This window comes from Cucumis melo, chromosome 5, assembly GCF_025177605.1.
Source record: "Cucumis melo cultivar AY chromosome 5, USDA_Cmelo_AY_1.0, whole genome shotgun sequence".
NCBI classification, from domain to species: Eukaryota; Viridiplantae; Streptophyta; class Magnoliopsida; order Cucurbitales; family Cucurbitaceae; genus Cucumis; species Cucumis melo.
Genome location: NC_066861.1, coordinates 350,461 through 371,251, shown reverse-complemented (window position 1 = coordinate 371,251; position 20,791 = coordinate 350,461). Strand labels below are relative to the sequence as shown.

General features: G+C 35.1%; 3 protein-coding genes across 12 annotated transcripts; 2 read left to right on the top strand and 1 right to left on the bottom strand.

The window, feature by feature from the left end:
• Window positions 1-2,102: 2,102 nt before the first annotated feature.
• Window positions 2,103-10,216, top strand: LOC103491608 (CBL-interacting serine/threonine-protein kinase 3). Of its 6 annotated transcripts, XM_008451634.3 has the most exons (17): window positions 2,103-2,379; window positions 2,727-2,850; window positions 3,323-3,442; window positions 5,136-5,343; window positions 5,884-5,946; window positions 6,183-6,254; window positions 6,530-6,637; window positions 6,731-6,811; window positions 7,772-7,825; window positions 7,908-8,033; window positions 8,128-8,217; window positions 8,334-8,456; window positions 8,549-8,659; window positions 9,189-9,302; window positions 9,417-9,473; window positions 9,557-9,631; window positions 9,917-10,216. In XM_008451634.3, the coding sequence occupies exons 4-17, from the start codon at window positions 5,158-5,160 to the stop codon at window positions 9,989-9,991; spliced, it is 1,335 nt and encodes a 444-aa protein (XP_008449856.1). In that variant the 5' UTR covers window positions 2,103-2,379; window positions 2,727-2,850; window positions 3,323-3,442; window positions 5,136-5,157; the 3' UTR covers window positions 9,992-10,216. The 6 variants fall into 6 exon arrangements, with proteins under 6 accessions (XP_008449856.1, XP_050940966.1, XP_008449853.1 ...); XM_051085009.1 differs by lacking the exon at window positions 2,727-2,850; XM_008451631.3 differs by lacking the exon at window positions 2,727-2,850 and having other exon boundaries at window positions 5,132-5,343.
• Window positions 10,217-11,135: 919 nt separating this feature from the next.
• On the top strand, window positions 11,136-14,404 carry LOC103491609 (probable serine/threonine-protein kinase PBL18). Its single transcript, XM_008451635.3, has 6 exons — window positions 11,136-11,871; window positions 12,181-12,506; window positions 12,592-12,727; window positions 13,100-13,236; window positions 13,329-13,452; window positions 13,840-14,404. Exons 1-6 carry the CDS (start codon window positions 11,679-11,681, stop codon window positions 14,205-14,207), a joined length of 1,284 nt encoding a protein of 427 aa, XP_008449857.2. The 5' UTR covers window positions 11,136-11,678; the 3' UTR covers window positions 14,208-14,404.
• A 276-nt stretch (window positions 14,405-14,680) lies between these two features.
• LOC103491610 (cyclin-dependent kinase C-2-like) lies at window positions 14,681-20,242 on the bottom strand. 5 transcript variants are annotated; one of them, XM_008451636.3, is made up of 13 exons: window positions 19,874-20,242; window positions 19,584-19,778; window positions 18,519-18,600; window positions 18,150-18,240; window positions 18,002-18,031; window positions 17,770-17,879; window positions 17,609-17,681; window positions 17,403-17,523; window positions 17,098-17,215; window positions 16,366-16,505; window positions 16,214-16,271; window positions 15,561-15,631; window positions 14,681-15,482 (listed from the first exon to the last, which is right to left on the bottom strand). In XM_008451636.3, exons 2-13 carry the CDS (start codon window positions 19,691-19,693, stop codon window positions 14,942-14,944), a joined length of 1,545 nt encoding a protein of 514 aa, XP_008449858.1. In that variant the 5' UTR covers window positions 19,694-19,778; window positions 19,874-20,242; the 3' UTR covers window positions 14,681-14,941. The 5 variants fall into 5 exon arrangements, with proteins under 5 accessions (XP_008449858.1, XP_050940962.1, XP_050940961.1 ...); XM_051085005.1 differs by having other exon boundaries at window positions 19,584-19,736; XM_051085004.1 differs by having other exon boundaries at window positions 19,584-19,733.
• Between the last annotated feature and the right edge of the window lie 549 nt (window positions 20,243-20,791).

Here is a 20,791-nt window from a genome sequence, read left to right as displayed (position 1 = left end):
AAGGTAATGATTTTTGGTTTTAGTTTAATTTTTAGAAATTTTGCTGTTTTAGGTTTTCAACAAAAGAAATTTGGGAAACTATGGATCTTAGTCCTGAAATTGGCTTGTGCTATATTTGATTTTTTGTTGGAAAAAATAATTGTGCAAGTTGGTAATTTCTATATTTAGGACTTGGTGGGTTATGCAATAAAGAATATGCCCAATGCATAATACTGCAACTAAATGTTTGAATGTGACACGACAAACTAAAACGTAGGAAGAAAAATAAAATTAAATGGGTTTCTAAAACGTATAAGGTTATGAGTTATTTATCACCACATATTTGGTTGAAACACGTGTCTTTTTCTCCACCTCTTGATTCTCAATTTGTTTTTCCCTTTTGGCCAACCATGTATCTTCATTTCTTTAAATCCAAATTTGTCACTTGCTTCAATTTTGTTCTTTTTATTCAAATTTTACTTTAATTTGTGTACGTTAATTAATATTATGTCTAGTCCATTATTAGTGAACAGTGCTGCTTTTGTCGGAAGAATTAGCTTGATTAAATTGACTTAATAAATAAGCTCCCATTCCGATGAAATGTCATTCCTCAAATTGACATATATGTTAACATCATGTAACTTGTAGGCTCAATTACAAATTTAGTTCATATAGTTTGAAGAAAGTTAACATTTTATGGTGATTTTGTCCAACTCAAAGCATATGTAATAAGTTGCAACTTTTACTAGGATCAAACTTGTAATTCAAAACTATCTAACCAACATGCTCAATAATAATTAATGGAACTTCATATGATTTGAGGAAATCGGCAAGTAGGGGTCACATCAGTTTGTTAAGTTTTTGCATTTTGTTGTCTTCCTTTAGTTTTATTTATATAATTCTTATTTGAAAATAGTGGGACACATGAGAGGAATCCCAACACTACTTTACTAGAGAATGTAATCAGAAAACACCTATTTCAATAATGCCAAATTTTTTTTGAGATAGTTAATAAAATGTACATGAAACATACCGTATTTTTCATTAAACGTTAATTGTTGTAGATGACAAAATTATAAAAATATTTTCAAAATATAGTAAAATTTCATTTTCTATCGACGATAGACTTATAATTAATTGTATGGATTTTTTACTGTACTTTGTAAATATTTTGGTTCGTTTTACTACAAGAATGTTCTAAAGAAATAAACAAACAAACAAGAAATTACAAAAAAGAAAGAAAAAAAATGAGCTGCATGTGGAGTGACTATGCTTTTACAGTAGATTTGTCTGGATGTATGTTTCGAGATCTTCGTCTTTTTGTATCACATGAAGTTTTTTTTTTAAGTCCAAATGCAAAAGGTTGAAAGGTTTGGAAATCTTGACTCGGGAAAGAACATTTTTAATTTAGTTGATTTAGTTGAGTTACGTAAATTTTAATAAAAACAAAATATTACTATACATATAAATTAGTATCTAAACTTTGAAAAAATTTAATTATATTGGTGAGTTGAAAAGAAAACAATAGTAGGTCCGTTATTTAATATTATCTAATTTTACGGATTTTGTAATAAAATGCACTTTATGATAATGAATAGAAGTAATGCCATTATTCTTTCCACATTACCAAAGTAATAGAAAAAATTTCAAGTATTAAAGAAAGAAGAAGAAGAAGAAGCTCTGAAGTAGCAGTAGTATATAGTATATAGTATATAGTATATAGTATATAAGTATATTCAATGATGTTAGTCAAGAGGATTATATATATTATTTGATTAGGCACACCAAATAGACAAAATTATTTAAAAATTGCATGGAAGGTACAATTAAAAAAAAAATAAAAAAATATATATATAAATAAGAAGAGAGGGGCAACAATCGTAAATAAGTGTTTTATTTGGGGTACAAAAACGTAAATTCAAGGAAGCCGTAGTGAAAAAAAATGGGTAAGGTCAGATGAGGACAAAATAGAGAAGACATCGCGATGTCGGCTTTTTGCCACTGAGTTTCCTAATTTAAACATCATGTGGAAAAATTGAATTTTTTCTTTCCTATCTTTCTTACGGTCACAGCTTGTTCTTATCTAATCACTTCTAATTCTCTGTTATTTGTGGGAATTTTTTATAATATTTAATTCATTCCCCTCGTTTTCCATGCAATTTCTTCCTAATTTCCACTAACTATTATGTTACTTTCAATGAAGAATGTGCGAGCTTAAACTCTGCTCATAATTCTGAGATGGAGATTAAAACGGCGTATACCCATCTCTGAAAAATGTGTGTATCAAGTTAAACCGATGGTGTAGGACCCAATTTCAGCTAATAAATCTTGTACCAAGAGAAGTTAGTGGTGATCAAATCTTCCAGAGGTGAACCACCGCCTAGGAAGAGTTTACGAGAGGTATCCTGGTTTTCTCTTTTGTATTTTTCTTTTCTTTTCTTTGTACAGTGTTCTTAGACGGTGGTCCAATCAAAGGGACCATTGTTGTTTGAACTGTGCTCTTTTTACTGTTTGGAGAGGGAAATGTGTTCTCTCTTTCATTAATTTGAATTGGGTTTCTGAGGAATTTTGGGTTTATTTACTTGATGATGATGATTTTGGAGTGGATAGATATGAAGAAGGGATGTAAAGGTGAAATGGGTAAAAGGGATAATTACGATCATGTTCATGTTAGGAGGAAGTTGTTTGTCTGCTTCCAATAATCTATCTATCAATCTATTTGCCTAATAAGTCCAGTGGTTGAGCAGGTGAGCTCGAGCTTCTCTGTCTTCTGCTTCTTTTCTCCAGAATTTGGCCTTTCAGCAATCTCAGGGGTCGTTAATTTCTGCTCTGAAGTGGCTACATAATTTCTCTTCTTCATCCTTACTGTCCGTATGTTATCTCTAACTCTCTCTGCCTGTCAGCTTGTTGTCTCGCTTCTCCTTTCTCTTTCATACCACATATGACGTTGTTAGATTTCTCTCAAATTTCTTTTCTCGATTCCTCTTCTGCTGTATATAGATATTTATAACTTGATTCATTGATAACCCAATACCCATTTGTTTCGTTTTTCTTATTCTTTTATTCTTTTCGACTTTCAATAAACTCTCCCTGATTCGTCTTAGATACTTTGAAGATCTTGAGGTTGCTTTGGTGGTTTCCTCGGATCTTGCTTTTTCTGGTACTGGGGCGTCTTGATTTGATCTTGTTTGGTGAATTTCTTAGTTTTTAGGAAGTGGGCTGATAACTACATGTTTGGTTGTATAATCATTAGTTTAACATTTTTTTTCCCTTTGATGATAGTCTTAGACTTTAGTTGCCAGAAAATAAAATAATCCTTCCCTTTTCATTTCTTTTCTTTCAGGAGAGAGTTTGTACTCCAATTTTTTATTTCGTTTTTCCAATTTCCCACATTTGAACCTGCATAAGCTGTTGGTTCCCAAAGGTTAAGGACTGCTGCGCACTGGTGATTATTGAGTTGAAGGTGAGTAGTTATTAGTTTCTATCTTATTGTATTGTTTCTTGACCTCACTGTCTGTGGGGGATATCCCTGATTGCAGAAACTGATCTCGATTATCGGGATTACCATATTTAACTTTGTTAGTTTTCAGTCTGCTTCTCATCCTTACAGCACTCACTTATGACTAGGAATTGATGCAGGAACTTTGGAGTCTGTAGTTTAGTTTTTTTACCTGATATGTGTAGTTGTTTAACTACTTTGATGATCACAACTGTTGTCAAGAGTAAATTCTTTTGGCCATTTAGTTTCCAAGCACTTTACTGATTGGTTAATGTGGTAGTTTTAACAATATTGAAGTACCTGCCTTCGCCAAGAGTCGCAAGTTATGTTATGTTGCTCTCTTGCTCTATTATTGTTTTTTCATCCGAGGGAATGAACATGCAGACAAGAATAGCAACACAGTCCCTTTTTTCTTCTTGTTAGTACTGTCTTAGGATTAACTGATCTCGTTGGATTGGTGACAGAGATTTAGTTAGGATCCAGTGACTGTGGCTCAAGGATAGAAAAGCAGCTTCTAAATATCACCGATGATGAAAGTGTGAGGGCCTTACAGTTCTTAGTTGGAACTTTTTCTAGAGAATGAATACTATTAGATAGATGATTGATGTCAGCAATCTTGAAGACCTCCTTTCCAATAAAGAAGTTATGCTGGCTTGACATGAAGAGGGATTTGTCAAACTTCCCAGATGAATGCACAGAGCACGGTCTGGTATGCCCCTCGCCAATTCCAGCTGATATGAGGAGTTTTCTCTTTGGACTTCTTGGAATAGAACAGTACAAGAGCATGCATGGGTTTCTTTGAGAATTTAGTTAGACTTCGTTGTCTCTACCCCCAATTACCATTTCTGACAAGTGCATGGGTTTCTTAGCCATTTTCGGAAGAAGCTTTGGAAGGGATTGCTAGAACATTACTGGGATATATTAGCAATATTATTAGGCTATTAGTAGTGATGTGATGGTAACTAGTTAGTGGCTTACTAAATTGTGAATGGTGTGCTATGTTGTTGATTTAGCATGTTAATATATGTGCAAAGCAAGAATGAGGATCCTCTACCATGGTGATATATATGCAAAGCGAAAATGCATAAGCATTCGTAGATCATCAGAGCATTTTGTTTTACAATTAAACACTATCATAATACTACCTACATAACCCTTCCCCCAAACACAAACTATCATAACACTAGGTTTATTATTACACTAACCCTCCATAACCTAACCCTTCCCCCAAACGGCCCCTTAGTTTTAAATGAATCTTCCTTCCAGTAGGAAGTAAGTGTGGCACTTTCTAGCCTAAAATTTGTTTATTGCTCATCTTTTTGCAGACCTTATGCAACATTTGGCTGAACATCACTGTTCAGAAAAACATTGCTTGTAGATGATCATATATTTGTAGTTTGCTAAAAATGTAGTTGACTACACACATCTATTCCTCTCAGTCTATTTTTCTGTTTTGTGTGTCAAGCATGGGAATACAATAGGTACTAGTTAAAAACTTAAAATCACACAGCTATGATCTGTTAGATTCTCTTCATTCATTTATTAGTTAAACAATGTTATGTTTAAATTATTAGTAAAAGTCTGTTTATCCCTCAAGCAACTTACTCCTTTTAAGTAATATAGAATACTTATATCTGATATGCATTTGTTTAGAAAGAGCATTAGAAGATTCTACATCCATGAGAAGATCAGGTGTAAACCAACCAAAAGTCAAGCGCCTTGTTGGAAAATATGAAATTGGTCGAACAATTGGCGAAGGTACATTTGCAAAAGTGAAATTTGCCAAAAATTCGGAGACTGGGGAACATGTAGCAATAAAGATCCTTGACAAAGAGAAAGTTCTGAAGCACAAGATGGCTGAACAGGTTTTCTTATAATTCTTCATGGTTGTAAATTGTTCTGTATTTTCTCTTCTGGATGTTTATATAATAATTAAAATCCTAATTGTACCGGAAGAGTTGTTGATGTCAATTAAGAAGATCAAACGAAGATTGAAAATGGATGATTAATAATTGACTGTCACTTGTTGTACTGTGTGCTAATCTAGAACCCACAAGAAAAGGGAAACTTATATCCACATTTTAAGTTCTTTGGTTTAATTATAGTTTAGCAATGACTACCTCCGAATCAGTGAGCTCTATTATGTTGGTTGATTGACCTACAGATCATAAGCTTCCTTTGTTCTAATTGTAGATCTTTGTTTCAACCTCTTCTGCCACCCCCAACCCCGCCCTTTCCCAACAAAAAGAAAAATCAACATCCAAAAAGGAAAAAGAGAGTAGAAAATAAAAGAAGTAAAAAGGAAAAAAGGGTGTGTAGTTTGATTCCTCATCAAAAGTCCCTTTAGATATAGGAACGTGTGAAGTTCAGAACAAAGTTAAAGGTTCTTGTTAATGCTTATACAGATAAAGCGGGAAATTGCCACGATGAAACTAATAAAGCATCCACATGTCGTCCAATTGTTTGAGGTATCTCTCTCTCTCATCTTCAACAAAGCTTCTTTTTATTTCTTGTTCTGTATCTGCTAAAAGGCTAGTCTAGAAGGCAGATTTTTCAATCTGAATGTGATAATTGAAAAGGGAGAGTGCTCTATTTTCTTCTGAGGCCATTTTCTTAGCACACTTTTCAGAAGTGCTCTCAGCAGTTAATGTCTGATACATATTCTTGTGAAGCTTTTTTCCTTAACAGTTCTTTCTATTTTCAGGTGATGGGGAGCAAAACAAAGATATTTATTGTTTTGGAGTTTGTTACTGGCGGAGAACTTTTTGATAAAATTGTGAGTGTTCTTTTTCTCAGAGTATCGATTCCAACCTCTTTCTATTAGCTTTAAGTTTTTCAAGACCTCTTATCCAAGGTGGTAGAAACTGTATGTTCAACGAAAAGAGACAAAAACTGTAGGGAAGAAAGACGACTAGAAAAGAAGAAAGAAAGAAAAATGTTGTTGTGCTATTGGCAAACTGATCCAGACCCAAATTCACCATTCTTTGGGCCTTGGTATTCTGTTGACTTTTAGTTAAACTCAATATTGAACCTTCTGCATTATTCTTGAAGGTAAATCATGGACGGATGAGTGAAAATGAGGCACGGAGATATTTCCAGCAGCTTATAAATGCTGTTGATTATTGTCATAGCAGGGGTGTTTACCACAGAGATCTTAAGGTATCATTCATTTCATGTTCTACTTTTCTGAAATTGAATACAGAAAAATGTCAATCTGTAGTTAATTACCTCTGTGATGGTTCTATTTTGCAGCCAGAAAATCTACTGTTAGATGCCTACGGGAATCTTAAAGTGTCCGACTTTGGATTGAGTGCACTATCACAACAAGTTAAGGTAAGTCTGACCTTCCTGCTTTGAACGTAAAGCTCTCTAGTCAATTTGTTGATCCTGATGTTAAACTTGATTGATGTCAAATATGTCAATTGGAGTTTTTGATTTGTAGACTTCCTTTTCTTTTGGTTGAAATGCCTTATAACTCCTCTTTTGTGGGGTTTTTTTTCCGGGGGATATATAATTTTAGTTTCCTATATTGACCACACACGCACGTGCAAAATAAAAAGAAAAAGCACTTGAGTCATAATAATTGAGTGTTTGCCTAGGTGCAAGAAATGGGGAAAGCATGGACAAAATGTCGCTGCCAAGTGAAGCATTTAGTTTGCTCTCATTATTGCTTGCACAGCAGAGACACGATGGAACATTTCATGTGCAGATGCTTGGTTTCTGTATTGGAGCATTCACAAAGAATATGGTCCATGGTCCATTAAGTGCCACAGTAATAGCAGTGATTATATATTAATGCAAAATATCGAAATACAGAATCTGGTGCCTCCCATTTGGGAAGACATCTTTCTTCACAATATAATTTCAGAACTTTCCCAAGTCAAAACCTCTTAACCTTCCAACTCATGTTGAACGAGCTTACCTTTCGAACTAACCTAAATTGATAACCATAGCACCTAACAGATGATTATCACAGATTTCAATCTAACCAAATATGTTCAAACCCAGTAAAGGGGTTTCCAAAAACCTGCTATCACTTCAGCATCCTGACTCATGTTGCAACTTGGAAACTTTATAACATAATTGTTCATAACCATTCAGGAATATATGTATAAATACAGGACTTCCTATTAAATGATGACACATATTATTGCTTCCCTTTCCTTTTCATGGAATAATGATTTGTATCTTGTGATGAAATGGAAAGAAAAAATTCAATTTGTTTGATGTTAAGGTGTCCTTGGTGCTCGAAAAGAATCTTTTAATTCATTTCTTAGAACATTTGATTGGCAGGATGATGGCCTGCTTCACACTACTTGTGGAACTCCAAACTATGTTGCTCCTGAGGTGCATATGCTTCATGAAATTTTTATATGTGCACAGCATTACTATAAGTGTCATAACTTTTAATTAACGTTTTGATATTTAGGTCCTTAATGATAGAGGCTACGATGGTGCAACTGCAGACTTATGGTCTTGTGGAGTCATACTCTTTGTACTGCTTGCAGGTTACTTGCCTTTTGATGATTCTAATCTCATGAACCTTTATAAAAAGGCGAGCATTTCTTTTTGACCTTGTCTTTTTTTCTTTTTTAAAATTAAATCCTACTTCTCTTCACATTTGCATTGTTCACTTCTATTATATGCAGATCTCGGCTGCTGAATTTACTTGTCCTCCATGGCTTTCTTTAGATGCCATGAAATTGATAGCTCGAATTTTGGATCCCAACCCAATGACTGTAAGCAAACTTTATCTGTGTGTACACTACATACAGTTGTTTGACTACCATGCTTTTCGTACCTTTGATCACAGTTATTTGGATTGGATTGCATGTTTAATTTTCTTCTACTACAGCGCATCACTATACCAGAAATTTTGGAAGATGAATGGTTCAAAAAAGATTATAAACCCCCTGTTTTTGCGGAGCCGAAAATTGCAAACTTGGATGATGTAGAAGCTGTCTTTAAAGATTCAGAAGTATGGCAGATTTGATTTCGTTCTGAGCGTTTCTGACTTCTGAGTATTGTAATGTCGCTTATGGTTTCTCGATGTTTATGAACTTTTCCCAGGAACACCATGTGACAGAGAAGAAGGAAGAACACCCAGCAGCTATGAATGCCTTCGAGTTAATTTCAATGTCGAAGGGGCTCAACCTGGAAAATTTGTTTGGTACAGAACAGGTGTGCACTTTGCCAATTATGAACGTCCAGTATTGTTTGTTCAGTTGCTACAGTGTGTCCCAGCGTAAATTGATTATGAGGGGGCATTTTCCCAGACATTTGAGAGAACCAACAGCATTTTACAAATTAATCTGCTTGATGCTATTAAAAGAGGAGAATAAGACATTCTAAAATAATAATTCGGTAATCACCTTTGGGTTTTTGGGCTCTGGCTTTTATTTGATTCTATCAATGAAATGTTTTTATTAAAAAAAATTAAAATTAAAAAAGGACATTCTAAAATAATCATAATAAAAGAAGTTGTAATACCAAGAGAGAGCAAGATTACAATAATATGACCCTGAAAACTGAAGGATCTCCCCATGATTTTCCATGTGCTTACATTTGGAAACTGTATGGTTCGTTTCCTTCTTAACACACACACACACTTCTGTTTTACATGGAGCTCTTAGCTGGGTCATGCTTTAAAAATATTTTTGTATTATAGGCTATGGATTTGTATATTTTCACCATGAGTTGCACATGGCAGGAATTCAAGAGAGAAACAAGGTTCACCTCTAAATGTTCAGCTAATGAAATTGTAAATAAGATCGAGGAAGCTGCAAAACCTCTTGGTTTTGATGTACAAAAGAAAAATTACAAGGTGAGCTAACTCTACACAATAGACTTACTACTGAATGGATTTGAATCACGAGTTGCATATTTTCCTGCTAATTGATATTTTGTTTAAAGAATAATCATGCTATTTCTCTGTCAGATGAGGCTTGAAAATGTAAAAGCCGGTCGGAAGGGAAACCTTAATGTTGCGACAGAGGTACTAAATGATGAGGCATTGTGTACTTGAGAGGCATTTGTGTACAAAATGAAATCTAACATTTTCTTCTCATTTTTGAATAGATTTTGCAAGTCGCGCCTTGTGTCCATGTGGTTGAGATGCGAAAAGCAAAGGGAGACACTTTAGAGTTTCACAAGGTACTTCCTCTGCTATTATGAAAAACCGTTCTTCGTCTATATACAGTATTGATGATACATGTTTAGAATCATAATGTACTCAACTTGATGCTACACTAGTACAAATACTAGTTCTTTGGCAAAGTTGGTTAAAAGAAGTTATTTATAATGTTTTAATTGAAGTGAAAGATTAAATGATACAATTTATGGGGGGTTTTTTTAGGGATGAGAAAGAGCACTCTTTGTTTTAGTTTTGTAATAGTTACTCGTTCTTTGGAACTTTATAGTTATGTATCATCTTTGCAGTTCTACAAAAACCTTTCCACCTCTCTGGAGGATGTTGTTTGGAAGACTGAGGAAGACATGCAAGAAACAAAGTGAAACTCGATGCAGGTCGAATTGTGAAGAACGAAATGTTGTAAATGCTCCACGAATACTGTTTCCTTACACTCAAGTTATCAACTCTCGTGTTTGGTTGATTGTTTTCCGTTTTATTGTAGGAAAGCATGGAAAAAGCTCCCAAAAAAAAAAAAGAGCTATGACGATGTTTTTGTTCTTACATGGGTTCTCAGTGATAGCAAAAAATGTTTGCAATTCTTTTAGTCATATTATATGCTTTCGTTAGTATTTCAAACACAAAAGTGGATTTCTTAATGCTCAGCTGTTCTCTTAAATGTTTCAGTTCGGAGCAACCTTTTATCTGCTGTCAACAAAAGAAAGAAGTTGAAATATGTTGGGAAGTATAGAACTAGATGGAATTTCCAAAAATGTACTTCAAAAAAATAATAAATAAATAAATAAATAAATATATATATATATACACACACACATAGACATATGTATGTATATTACAAACACATGTACATGTAATAAAGGTTGGGAAGTTTGGCTAAATCTGCCCTTTGGCTTTGATTGAGTCAAAAAAATTGTTCTCTTGCTCTTCAGATGACTGGGAAAGTCAAATGATGATTAAAATAAGTTTGTCAGTTAATTTATGTTGCTAAATTGAGAAGTTGGCTGGATTTTATTTTTAAAATCATCTTTTGGAAATTGAAGTGTGAAAGCAAAAGATAATATTTATTTTAGCCCAAATTGAGAAGGACTAATTTTTAAAAGCATAGGAATAAAAGGTTATCATCTTTAAAGGTTTGTAAATAACAACGTTGTAATCATGTCATTCTTACGTGAGAATGTACATATTGTTTATTTATATTAATGATATGTAAAAGTAAATTATCCTTCAAACACTATCTTAAATTTTTAGGTGAATCGGTGACTTGTATTAATATTCTTTCTTTTCTTTCGTTATTAAGTTTAAAGAAACAAAGTTTTATCTTTAGATTTTGAGTTTGTTATTCTATTTTGTAAGCACTAAAAGTATAATTTTTTGTTTGATTTTTTATTTCTTTTCTAATTTTTTCAAAAGAACTCTAATTAAAAAATAAAAGGAGATAGAGAAAAAGAAAGTATGTTAATATAAACATTAATCTAATTTATTTATCATGTATTTAAATCTTCAATTACAAATTGTTAAGCAGCAAACTTAAAAAAAAAAAAAAAAAAATTAAAACTTAGCTCAGCTGACATTATCGGGTGTATGCTAATGAACAATGGATTTATGGTTAAACCGCAGTCATCCCTAATTGTACTAAGAAAAGATTTTACATACATATACATACATACACATGCATATATATATATATATATATATGGAACTTTAGCAGGAAAAAATAAAAGGGGAAAGGAAAAGTCAACGATGTGATATTGTGAAAGGGAATGACAATGACGGGAGAGTAAAAGGGAAGAAGTTAGTGGCGTGACTGAACCGTTGCCACCACCTCCCTAGTGTTTTGAAATTTCAACGCAGATTTTTTTTGTTTTGATTTTCAAGAAATGATAACCACAGCATTCAAACAAAAATTGGAGGCAGTTTTCAATTTTCATGGTGGCCCATCTTCTTGGAATTTTGGAATTATCATTATCTAACACACATGGAAACATGGAGTTCCTTCTAGCTTTGAGTTATTCAAACGTTGAACTTCTTCGTTGACTGTTGAAGCTAAGCTGGATGAGAGAGATGTTGATGATTGAGGAACACTCTCTTCTTCTTCCTTATATGTATTTATTCAGTCTTTTGACCTTCCCCTTCCCCCCCTGTTTTTTTCCCATCTCATTCTTCCTCCCTGTCCTTGTTATCATCATGGGAATCTGCTGCGCTAAACCTGCTAAGCTTGCTCATGCTTCTTCAAGCATTATTTCTGGTGAACTCTTCTCTTCCTTTCCCATCCATTTTTGTACTTTTGTCCGCGATCGGTAGATTATTGTGAATTTTCATAGCAATGCGATTGGAAAGGAAGCAATTCTCTTGCCAATTATCAGATCTTCATGCTGTTCTAATTCGGTTCTCTTATATTAATTTCTAAAGTCTGTTGCTGTTAAGTTACTTGCTGGATACACTAACATTTCTATTTATATTGTTCTAGCTTATATTTGGTATTGTGTTATTTGGATGTGAATTTATTGTCTTTTTTATGTTGAGATTTCCTCAACTGGATCATTTTTCATGGCAGGAACGGATAACCAAAATAGTAAATCAAAAGTGGAATCAATCAATTCTAGTTCGAAAACTGTAAATCTTATCTCTAGTGTGCCTGTCATCAAACCGAAATTTGATGTGTCCGGTGCCTCTGCTCTCAAATCTTTTAGCTTCATTGATCTCAAGAATGCTACCAAGAACTTCCGTAGTGAAAGTTTACTTGGTGAGGGAGGATTTGGATGCGTCTTTAAAGGATGGATCGATGAGCACTCTTATCTTCCTACTAAACCTGGAACTGGAATTGTAGTAGCTGTCAAGAAACTCAAGCGAGAGAGCCTTCAAGGCTACAAAGAATGGCTTGTACGTAAACTATGAATTCTCTTATTAATCATAATATGTTTTCCAGATAATTCACCTTAACTTTGTTTGAATCATATCATTTCAGGCGGAAGTGAATTATCTGGGCCAGCTTCGCCATGAAAATCTCGTCAGGCTCATTGGTTATTGCTCAGAATCTGATAACAGACTTCTAGTTTATGAGTATATGCCAAAGGGAAGTCTGGAAAATCACTTGTTTAGAAGTAAGTATGCAACCCCATCACCACCTCTTCAACAACTTTCTTCTCTTGCTCAATTTTAAAGCTGTTGCCTTCTATTCATATCTAGATTAGCGTTTTCCTCCTCCAATCTATAGCACTTCAAGTCTAGCTATTAAAAATTAAGAATTGTCTAAGAAATGCATTATAAGGAACTTTCGTCATTGAAGCATTGTTTATACCGAGCATGACTGAAGGAAGAAATTTTTTGTTGATCCCCGGCGATCAATGGAGCTAGGCTGTTTATAGTGGCAACATCTTAAGTGGCACTTAGGCTGCCAATATCTAACAAACGTCTAGTATCGGTATTTTTATCTGGGAATTCGTAATAATACTCACCTTCCTCTGCTTTTACAGAAGGTGTTACACCTATTTCTTGGCGTGTTCGAATGGATATTGCAGTTGACGTGGCACGGGGATTGGCATTCTTACACAGTTCTCGACCTAATGTTATCTACCGTGATTTGAAGGCTTCCAACATTCTGCTTGACTCAGTGAGTGGTTTTTTTTTTTTCTTTCTTGTCAACGGGAAGAAAATCCCTTCTGAAGATACTCATCTCTCTCTCTTTCTGTCTTTCCTTTGAAGGAATTCAATGCGAAACTCTCAGATTTTGGCTTAGCAAGAGAAGGGCCTACAGGAGACAAGACTCATGTTTCAACCAGGGTGATGGGAACTCGAGGCTATGCTGCCCCTGAATATGTAGCAACAGGTTGGCAGAATTCATTTATTTCATCCTTTAATGTTTTCTTAATTGACGAAGTAAAACCAAATATTGAATTTCAGAAAGTACCAAATCTATTTAGTTCTTCTTAGCTCATGTATGAAATGGTTGAATTTATTCTCTCTTGGTAAAAATTACTGAACTAAAAATTAAGAGGCAGAAAAGAAACCAGGATCCATGATGAGAGAAATAGCTTTATACTACATTATGACCATCCAAAAGTTCAAGACGTTTGAAATGTACACATTGGCCAAAATTCATTTCTTTTCTTCTATGTAGAACAAAGATATTTTTATTCAGGAAATGATGCATTAATGCAAGGGTACTGCATTCATCCCTAACTTTGCTGGGTGATGGTTTGATCGACTAAAACAGGTCACTTGACTCCTAAGAGTGACGTATACAGCTTTGGTGTTGTTTTACTGGAACTTCTCTCAGGCAAGCGTGCATTAGACCAAGAGAAAGTTGGTAGAGTTGAAGAGACCCTTGTAGATTGGGGCAAACCACTCCTAAGCGATGGTAAGCGAATGTTGAGGATCATGGATACAAGGATGGGCGGTCAGTATTCAAGAAAAGAAGCACAAGCTGCAGCTTCGCTTGCACTGAATTGTCTTCATACGGATCCAAAAAACAGGCCATCTATGGCCGAAGTTCTCGACGAATTGGAACGACTACATGCTGCAAAGGATGTTTTGGGGACCCCAAATGCTCATGCCATCAGACGAACTCCACCTAGATTTTAATCATAATTTGTCTCGAATTGTTTCACTTGTCATCAAATGCACGTCTTACCTACTACACAAGATGTGCGCTGTACAAGTTTTGTGGATATTTCAAGTAGAATGTACACCCTAGGAAATGTATGCAACACAGTTACATTTATATATAGACCTTTGTGAGTCTCCATATGAAAGATTATGAAACGGCATATGATTAAAAATGTGCACAATCAATTGAAGTAAACAAGATCACTCAGAACATGCCCCTAATAAACAAGACTACTCAAAAACTAGAAACTATAAGAGAACAAAACATTCAATTAAAAAAAAGAACTCTGAAGGTACATTATGATTTCTACGGTTCTCAGTCTTCCTGATGAGCTGCCAAAATATTAGATATCTCATTTACGGGAAGGTTTAGCTATAAGAAACAAAGAATATTTTGCAAACGCTTGTACTCACTGTTCACAATTGATCTAATCTATTAAGAACAGAACTAAAAGAACCTAATTTCTCATTTTCTATTAAACATTGTAATGAAAAATTACAGGAAAAGCTTATCCACTCGTACATACATTGATTTTACGAAATCAGCTTAAAAGAACCAATGGCTTAACTCTAACCATTTCTATGCTAATTGGTGCTGCCAACTCATCTCTGGCGTGATAAATTATACTAAGGAGGTGGAGGCTGGAAAAGCCTAGTGCATGTTTGACCAATTACGCACTCCCCAAAAGGCAAATGCAATTACCATCATACTATTGTTGCCATCCATATTGTTGGTTGCGGTTTCCGCCCATCACATTAGAGCCACGACCAGTACCAGAACTACCAGGATATGGACCATTCTGTGGGTAATTTGGAGCCCCCACGCCATAACCACCACCACCACCAGCTCCTCCCCGAGGACCAGCACCAGACATGCTACCAGACCCATAGGGTGCACCACCTCGTCCTTGAGCATATTGTGTGTTACCATAACCACCTTGACCACCACGACTTGAGTGGTTGTATCCAGAAGGGGGATTTCCACCAGGATACCTACCAGGACCTGGAGGTCCACGAGGCTTTCCGAAATGATGGCTAGGCCCTGCAGCAACTGGTTGTTGAGACCCATGAATAGGTTGGTTAGGTACTGGTCGCATTTGTGCGTGTGCTTGTCCAGACTGCTGAATAGGTGGAAGGCGTGCATGCTGTGGGTGTTGCAACTTCTGTCGCTTTGCAGTTTCTTCATGTTGTCGTTGCTGTTGGCGCTTCTTCTTTGTCTGGAACTCGTGTGATGATTCATACTTGGGCAAACTGGATACAAAGAAAACCTTTAGATATACATTGAAGATTAAACGTAAATGATATGGCGCCAATTAAGTAACTACTTACCTTTTAGGATCACAAGGTAATGGATCTGTCCAAAAATACTCTGCATCTAGGGCATCCTTGGCAGATATCCTCTATATTTATAGTGAAAAAGATGTGCAAGAGTCAGGATGCAGATAAAGAAACCCAGAATATGGATCAAATAGTAATAGATGAGGATATATTGAATAGCTTTTTGTAGCCTCCGGACCCTTGCCTAAATATATATTTACATCCCCCATAGCTATTTGGTATATGTGTTACTATACTAACAGTAATATAGACATTGACGGTTCTGAACCATACACTACTAATAAAAGCATTAGATAATTAGTCACTCACGAGTTTGTCTTATTGCGCACTCAGTCTACGAATGTATATTCCTGCCCATGGGGTTCAAGAATTATTTGAATAGCACACAATAAAACTAAACTTCTTATGGTAGTTTCTTTTTCTTCCTTTCTTAACCAAGGGCCCAAATAGCCCCTACACGAGCATTAGTTCCACCTACGCATGCGACCACCAAGGACGGTGCAGCACATCATACTAAATTGTAATAGCAAGTTTTGCATTTACGATTTGTCCCAAAATTATATTGATCTGTAAGTGGTCAATATCTATACCAAAAATATCAAAAATTAAAAACAGATAGAGAAAAAGATAGACCAAAGTGATACCTGAGAAGGATCAAGTGTAAGCATCTTCTCCAACAGTTCTAAAGCATGACGATCAAAACTACAAACAAAAATATCAAACCCATAAATTAAAATATTAGGCTGATGATATGAACTGCAACGCACTAAAAAGGTAAAACAACAGCTGAACTTACTGCCGGAAAACTTCTCTAATACGTCTCTTCATTGGCCTCGTGGGTTTGAAATTATTGTACCAAGGGATTTTAGAAACCCCAGGCCAATTTACTTCATCCGGAGCACCACACAGCTCAAAAATCTTATTTAATTGTTCCGGCTACAACAATTAACAAAAGGGCATAAGAATGCCTGTTTTAACAAGCTCATAAGAACTAGACAATTTGAGGCTTTTTAACTTTTAAAGCTCGAGGTGCAGAAAAGGGTGTAGATCCATTTCAAAAGGGCACCACATATAAATATATATATATATATATATATATATGAATTTAGATGTATATATACGTAAAAATAAATATTCATGATATTCATATAGAACTTGCAGACAAACAAGGTTCAAACTTTCTAAACTTGATAGCAAATTTGGGGAAGGACAGAGAATCATAGAGATGGGCAGGAATCAAGATTTGAAATAGAAATGTGGAAGCAAAAAACATCAAACTTAACATAAGAGTTTCCCATCGAGGGTTAGTAATTTTTTTAGAAGCCCTAGGACCACGGCTCAAGGGCTTTTTGAAACTATATTATTTGTTTGAGCCACATTATATTTCCACGTGCCTGATAAAGAAGTTTGACCTTGTGTACAGGTAATAATTCACTCAAACAATCAAAATAAATATGAAAAAGGGCAGATTATGACAATATTGAGTCTACTTTTCTTTAAGTATAAAAATTGCCCGAAAAGCCCATACCTCATCCTTCCCAGGGAATATTGGCTTCCCATGTAGAAGCTCTGCAAAGATACAGCCAACAGACCACATATCTACAGCTGGCCCGTATTTGGTCGACCCAAGCAGCAGTTCAGGAGGCCTGTAAGTTAATGGTAATTAAAACTATGTGCAACCAAAATCCTTTTATTTGAAAGTCACACTTCTGGTGATTGAAAGTTGAAAGAATAAATGTATGTACGAAAAATGCAGAGAACTGTAGATGATATGATAAGAACAAGTTTCTACAAATTAAAGTAAAACTTTTCATGATTAATAGAGCTATATACCTGTACCATAAGGTAATGACACGATTTGTTAGATTTGCATTATGATCATTAGAAAATGATCGGGCAAGCCCAAAATCTGCAAGCTTCAGATTTCCTTCGTTGTCAATAAGCAGATTTGACCCTGCAGCACAGAAATTAAAATGATAAACTAGGCAGCAAAAAAGAATAAGAAAGGAGATATCCATAAATATTGACCTTCAAATTACCTTTTATGTCTCTATGGAGTACTTGATTTACATGACAATAGTGAAGCCCTGTGAGAAGCTGCCTCATGTAACACTGTCCAAAAAAAACACAGCCGCCATAATGCTCATGTACCATAAATAGCTATTGTAAGAGGAAGAGGAAGAATCTCTTTGGCTAATACCTTGATTTGAGGAACTGAAAATCTCATCCCTGGACGATCAGCCAGGCCAGTCAAATCATGGTCCATGTACTCAAAAACCATGTAGATTCCACCTTTGTACTTGTTACCATCTGCACAGCACATTCATTACACTACAATTTAAGAAGGATAGTTTGTACTGATACAACTAAATTCTGTTAAAATGAAATATATCGAATTGAAGGCATGCTGCAAACAATGATAGAGCACATGCCTGGCTTCCCTTGTTCATCCTTCTCAGGACCTGGAAAACATCCCAACACTCGTAAATTGTAAAAATATAATAACAATAAAAAGGGGCAAAAACCTGCAAACCCATTAAGTATAAGTCATAACAAAGCAGGTGAAATGTTAAATTGTACCTGGAGATGTCACGATCTCTTTCAACTTGATTACATTTTCATGATGAAGCTTCTTTAAAATTTTGATTTCTCGTATTGCAGTAATAGGGAACTACATGAACAAATGAACTGAACGTTACATCACAGAACAAGCAAATAGCTTAGATAGAAGTTTAACACTAACGAAATATTTTCCTTGTCAGGAAGAGTTATGACGTAGAGAAGCCATCTTGAGGCTACAACTTAAACAAAGTGATCATACATTTTTCAAATTTTCAATTTTCAAGTCTATAAAAACCAGCACCAAAAATTTCAGTATTCTTGTATGATCACTCTTGTTATCATACACCTAAGCAAGATGGAAAAAAATAAAGTGAATAAGAAGCATACCCCCTCCCTCTCATTATCCATTCTTATTTTCTTCAGGGCAACAATTTCCCCTGTTTTCAATTCTCTAGCCATGTAAACTTGACTGCAAGCACAGAAGAATGGTACCACAAATTACTCCAAACATTTTTTTATAAAAACAACTGCTACAACTACCAAGAAAAGATAACCGATCACTGACTTTGCACAGAAAAGCTATTAAAATGTTTAATTAGACAAGGGGAAGTTCTCAGATTGCCATGAACATTGTAGTCAGAAGCATGCATATAATTCATATCAAAGTGAGGAACCCACCTTCAAGGAAATTATTGCACGCCTAGAACATGTGCTATGTCTAAAGTAAAATGGAACTGGACGTAGTTAAGGAACTATATAGAACATTATTACCTTTAGCTGTTAAGTCCAGGAGAGTTTGGTTTGATGGAAGGAAACTTCTTTTTACTTAGTCTGACCATACTTTCAGTGATCAATAATGGTACAATGTGGTGTTTGTTGAAAGATCTTTAATATTCTTAGTCCATTGCCATTATCTATCTATGTGTATGTGTTTCAACATGTTACGGCTTTCAATCTAAGAAACAGAGGTCAATAAGACACCACAACATGTAGACAGAAAGATGTTATCATGTTACAGTACTAGTTCAGAACTGAAACGGCGTCTTTTCCAGATTGCATTCTTATCATCTTCTTCGACCAGAAGCATTAATTCAATGAAAACGCATTTCAAAATTATACAAATACGTGGGAAGCCGACAAATTGATATGAGACACATGAAAAAAAAAATGCAAGCTTGTGTTCGATTCGATTTTCATTTCATAACTCAAATTCTGGTACACAAGAATTGTTTCCCAACCACGTAAGGGCATGGAGGAATATATCAGTAAATACATATATACAAAAAAAAAAAAGAGAAAAAAGAAAAAGAAAAAGAAGCGATCAAGGAGGTATGACATAACAAGAAACTGGAAAGTAAGAGCCAAGAAAGATTTTCAAATCCCAACAAGAAATGACTACCGCAGCGGATAAATAAAATAAGGCGGAAAAGGGTATAGGCACAAATAGCAGACCCATAAGTGCCTTCACCAATCTGCTCCAGTTTTTCAAAGCAGTCGACACTTCTAGATCCCCAAGAAGGAGATTCGTTCACGTTGAGCTGCCCTGGGGCTGTTACGGCCATAGTCCTCCCTTGGACCCGTACTCTCCCTTCCCTGAAGACCCTACTACCGGATCAAATAATCAGCAATCCGAAAGTAGCATTAAGCCTAGAAAAGGAGCGATAACACAATTTTTTTCAACTTAGCATCTAAAGGGAGTAACCTCGAACCAAGATTTGTGGGAAAAATAAAGTAGAAATCACCTGAATTGGGAATCGAAGTTAGGAGTGAAGGGAGTAGCCAAAAAGCTGGAGAATAAAGATGGTATTGAGAAGCTCCGTACGCAGAAGAGGAGGAAGAAGACAGATGAGCGAGGAGAGGCGAGCCCTATGGCAGCCTTGGCACCAAAGATTCACCCACAGAGTTGGCGGCGTGAGGTCGAAACAGGGATAGTTAAAGAAAGAGAAGAAAGAGAAAAGGCAGCGGCGAGGAGGGTGATCGGAGCGTGGTGCCGGAGCAGCAAAAATGGGAGAAGGAAAGAAAAAAGAAAGGGTGTGGGAATAAAGATGGAGGGTTTTTCCTTTCCCTTCTTTTCTTTATTTGAGGTGGGAACCGTTGGATTTTGTGTTTCCGATTTGGATGGGAATTATGAAAGAAAAAAAAATATCTTAAGACTTAAACAAACTTCTTTTCTTTTCTTTTTTCTTTTTTTATTCCTCTTTTAATTGCAGTTTTAGGTTACTTTAATTTTTTTCTTCCTACAATATTATTTACTAATTTTCGTAAACATTCTAAAACTACCTCTTCAAATATAAATTCTTTTTTTTAAAAAAAAAAACACCAAGATTGGGATCTAAAATGGTAATGAAGTGGTTGTTGTCTCCATTAAGTGCTAACTCCAAATTTTTGAATAAGTTATTCCATCTTGATTCGTAAGAAAGATTTAGTTGGACTTTAAAATAATTGTTATCAATTAACCCTTAATGAATAAGATGTAATTTTGGGATAAAACAGTATTTGACCTGACCAAAATTACGAACAATCGATGAAACTTAACTTATGTTGATATAAAATATATACCCAATGAGTAAAATACAACTATAGACAATCCTTTTAGTTATCGAATGTTAATTAACTAAGTTAAAAGTATTTAGTTGATTAATCTCGAATAGTTAGAAATT